This window comes from Haplochromis burtoni, unplaced genomic scaffold (assembly GCF_018398535.1).
Source record: "Haplochromis burtoni strain Fernald_Lab_line unplaced genomic scaffold, NCSU_Asbu1 Contig_22, whole genome shotgun sequence".
In the NCBI taxonomy this organism is placed as follows: Eukaryota; Metazoa; Chordata; class Actinopteri; order Cichliformes; family Cichlidae; genus Haplochromis; species Haplochromis burtoni.
The window spans coordinates 3,298,864-3,303,569 of record NW_024582383.1 but is presented as its reverse complement, the minus strand read 5'-3'; the positions used below and the strand labels follow the sequence as shown (position 1 = coordinate 3,303,569).

Below are 4,706 nucleotides of genomic sequence, written 5' to 3'. Positions count from 1 at the left end.
TCTTCAGCCTGGTGGCTCCCTTCACCTCTGGTGTCCACCATTTGGTTCGGGGGTTACCACCACGGCAGGCACCAACCACCTTGCGCATCACACTTACTGTTTTTCAAATATTTATCTATTGCTATTCTGCGCTGCATTGTCTCACATTATGTCATTTCTCCTTTGTCTTCTTCTGTTTTACTGGCAGTTGGAAACCCATTTAATTAGAGCAGGTAGTTGTACTGCCCTCTAGTGGAAGAGAATGTTATTGTTCCGCCCGTTACTCATGCCGATAGCTTAGAGGACCAATCAGGTGGAACCAGATAACCGTCCACGGCACACCTGTGGATCACCTGACACACCTATGTGCCAAGGCCCAGTGGTTGGGAAACACTGCTGTAATGGCATGGTACAATTCAACATTATATAGCATCATGCTAGCTTGATCTTAAAATAAATAGTGACAAATTACATTAGAAGCAATATCAGGAGACAGATCGTCTCGAGACTTTGCTCTAAAATCTAAAAGAAATTTTTTAAATATGTACCTTTTACTGCGTCAGGTCATCTATAGGCACACAGAGCTACCCAGACATACGACAATTAAACGTTGAGGGTACATTTGTGTATATCAGACTAAACTCCTGACTAAACTCCCATTTCTGAAAATCGGGAGCTTCCTAAAAAGCCTGCTGTAAGTGACACCAACAGGAGGCCAGAGAGCCACCAGATCATTATTAAGCCCAAATGAATCAAACTAATCCTACACTTTGGCCGTATTATTGTTTTACATGATAACAGGACTCAAACTTCAGAAGTTTTAAGAGACACAGATGGCAGCAGATGCATACAACTGCAGGAAGTCTTACTGCGAGTGGAAGCACCATTAATATTTCTCACAAGAGAAATGACTTCAACAGAAAAATGCCAAAGAGTTACTGGAGGACTGATGAAGTCTTTAGGTACAACACTGAACCAGCAAGTACTTATTTTCCAGACAACTCGCTGCTTTCATTCTTTAAGGCTGTGTAAAAGTCACCTGGAATATGTACATACTGCTGTACATAAAGTCTGCTTGTTCAGTGAAATTATACTTGATAAGCTTGATAAGCAACGTTTATGACGAGCTTCACAAGCTCAGTATGAGCTCAGACGGTGGTTCAGCCACAGAACTGATGAAACCTGATTTACAGGTGTTTGAGTCTTTAAAATCCTTTGTGAAGAACAACATGATCGTGCTAATGTGCAGATGGAGGCCTTAATAATTACTGGACTTTCCAGCAGCAGGATTGCAACCAAACCAGGTTCAGAAACCAACACTAGAACATCCTTGGATTGCCACCTGAGTCCCTGCATTTGACTTGAAAAAGATTTGGCAGGAATGAAGACGAGGGTGTACTCTGCCATAGATCCAGCTGGCTGACTGCATGAATGTAGCTGAGCTTGTCTCAATGTAGGGACACGGGAGAAAACAAAATCCACGTGGGAGAAAAAACACTAATCTTTGTCTTGTAAACGTAATTATTTGGTGTTTAAAACCACTCGATCAGTGTATGTGCAGATTTTATTTATGCAGCTGCAGTTTGACTTTGTAACAGTTTAATTTCTGATAGTTTGATAGTTCTTGTGTTACATACATACTGTACTTATTACTTTTTGCTTGTGAATTTATTACTGTATTTCCATTGTGAGTAATTCATGAATATGGATTTGTCACAAAGCCCAAAGGCATTTCCTTTTAGTCATATGTGTCAGGTATGCATGTCTTTTAAACTGTCAGCTGTTCACAGAAACATAAATCCAAACCAAAGCGCCTCCAGCTTCAATCGTTTACTCTCTGGCCAACAAACGGACTTTGACATGTAGAACAGGAAGAGTGCGGCTCTAAAGGAAAAGCTACAGACGCTGGACAATTTCATAATCTTAGATCGGGATTACCCACTGTATGTGTTAGCGCCATAGACACGTATGACACATGCTCAGAGCTGTGATATGTGTATTAAGCATTGATGTGCAAACAATAGTGAGTTAAACATGTTGGTGCAATGGGGATCTCACTTTTGGACACAGGTGAACTTACCTTGCTGGAACTCAGAGAGCTTCTTCATCGCCTCGTCTCGCTCCTCTTCCAGCCTCTTGAACTTATGTAAGACACAGAGTAGCTTCAGTTCATCATTAACCTTTATGCAATGCCACAGCTCAGTCTGGAAAAGCAGGTCATTTAAATGCAATGACAATATATAAAAGTATGTAGATGTTAAGAAGGGAAAACCCCCTGATGGTCTCTGTGAGCACCTCAGACCTTTTGTTTAGCAGCCATGTTTAGTCCTACGTGTACCTAACCTTCCATAATACATGTGTAGATCAATTGTGCTAAACCAAACAAATGAAATAGATTGTTGTGCTACTTTGTCCTCATTCACTGTTGTTTCTGCCCTTAAATATCAGTAAATCATTATCTGGTCAAACTTCCTTCTAAACCGAGCCTTACAGATGATCCAGTTTGGCTTGATGCTAAAGATCAACACTGTGTGTTCAGCTTAAGTTTACTGGACGCACACTGAGCTCTGTTCACAGAGGATGTGGACACCGTTATAGCAGGTGGTTCATTATTAATCCTTCACTGCTCATAATAAAACAATACTGTACAATATCAATGATATTACTTCCTGGAATACTGTGTAGATTACAATGTTCATGAACAAGTATTGTTCCTATACTGGACGCCATGTTATTTGCTGAAACAGGGGGAAATGAGCACTAAAGGTCTAACTACGTTACCCAACATTAGCTTCACAACAGGACTGAAGTCAATATTGATTCTAATTCTATTGTAATTCTCCTGATCCGTGTTCTGTGTGAGGAATCACACGGGCTTTGAAGGATGATCTTAGTGTGAAAACGTTTTAGAAATGGAGCAGGGAAACAAAAGCTTGGCAGGTGACTCAGGCTCACCTGTGAAAAGCTCCATTGCTGTGGAACTCGTGATTGTTTCCAGTGTGCAACAGTCACAACAATATTGCAGCAATCATAAGAGGGACTACGCTTGGAGAGAAAAAAGTGATTTTTTTTTGCCATCGTTCATTCTCAGTGTTCGAAACAGTTAAAGACAAATATTACACACAGACTGACCTCATATCTGCTTAGTTTTAGACAATAACAAAAATGTGATCATGGCAGCTATTTAACACAACACTGAGTACTGGACGAGGTTATTATCAGCTCGATGCTTTTTAATCACTTTGAAACCAAAATATTTTGGTTAATGTTTTTATTGTTCAAATAAACAAAGAAAGAAGTGTTACCCTGCTGCTCGGCCAGCTTCTATTACTGTGAGCACCAACTGTTCTCATCTATCGCAGCTGTTACACTTGTTGCTACTGTAAGCGAGCTGGATCAGAGCTGATCGAGGTCTGCAGACTGTAAACATTAGATTGTAACACTTACTTCCATGGCTGTAGTTTCTTGCTTTCTCTGAAGATCCTCATACTCGTGCAGGGCTGTGGGGAGCAAAGGGTGCCAGTAAGCCATCGCCATCACTCAGTCACTTTAAAGAGCTCCTTTCATCTTCAAAGAGCCCAGTGGAAGCTTCTCTAGCATGTGATAATGTCTCATCCAGTCACACTTATGTCGTGTCACAGGACTATTATAGCACGCTATTTTGAATATAGTACCGTCTAAATATAACTGGCTTGCGTGCACGTAGTGCAGGAAACTACCTTCCATAATACACGTGTCGATAAATTGTGCTAAACCAAAAAAATGAAATAGATTGTTGTGCTACTTTGTAATAGGACTATATGTAAGAGCAATAAAAGGAAGGCTTTACTCCATCTGATCTGTACAACACGGTCTACTGTGTTCATCCTATTCCTGCTTTTCCTACGGCCATCAAACGTGTGCTGTACAGTCATTCCACCCTGGAAAAACTTACCATAACATTTGTGCTCATGATGACTGCACATAAACATCTGACCACAACTGTACATTACACTTGTTAGAAAGCTCGTTATCACACAAGTAAGGAGTTTGATTCACTTTCTCTTAGTCGAAGCAGTACACCGTGAACATGTGAAAACAGAAGGAACGTCCTCCTTTTCTTTTGTCCCGTTAATCAGTCACAGAGCTGATTGCACATTATGCTGACAGCTAGCTTGACGTAGTCACAACATTATGTTTTAACTTCAGTTATACTACAAAAACATGCCTCAAACATCATTATGCATCCTTACTCTAACACGGGCCAGGTTATATTACTGGTCGTAATGATTACACCAACTCCATCGTCCCAGCTTGGACTGTGCACTGTTCCCAAATAAAAAGCTGTGGGTGACTACGGACATCACAGCCCTCCTCAAGGACAAGAAGAGGGGCTTCAGAGCGGCACCAGAGAGAAGGTGAGAATGTTCAGGGAGTGTTGAGGGACAGGATCAGAGAGGCTAAGGACAAGTATAAGAGAAAGCTGGAGCAGGAACTCGAGACAACGGCGTGAAAGAGGTCTGCATGAAGGCCATCACTGGACTCAGGCTATCCAACTCTAAACTGGACTCTAAAGGTGGTGTCAGCCAGGCAGATGTTGTCCTGGACAATGCTGGATACCTCCAGGTTGGCCTACAGTGATGCACAGACACCAAACACGTTTGGTGGACGTTTAAACAGATATCAGATCAGAATCAGAATCAGAATCAGAAAGGGGTTTATTGCCAAATGTTGAGCAGGTTTAACAC

General features: G+C 41.4%; 1 protein-coding gene across 3 annotated transcripts in view; it reads right to left on the bottom strand.

The window, feature by feature from the left end:
- shtn1 (shootin 1) overlaps positions 1–4,706 on the bottom strand; it is a 40,155-nt gene that overhangs the window by 29,179 nt on the left and 6,270 nt on the right. Inside the window, exons 2-3 of one of the 3 annotated variants that reach the window (XM_014332009.2) lie at positions 3,427–3,479; positions 2,060–2,120 (exon numbers count right to left, since the gene is read on the bottom strand). In XM_014332009.2, coding sequence (XP_014187495.1) covers positions 2,060–2,120; positions 3,427–3,479 — 114 coding nt within the window. The other 2 variants (XM_042218713.1, XM_042218712.1) reach the window with 2 other exon arrangements.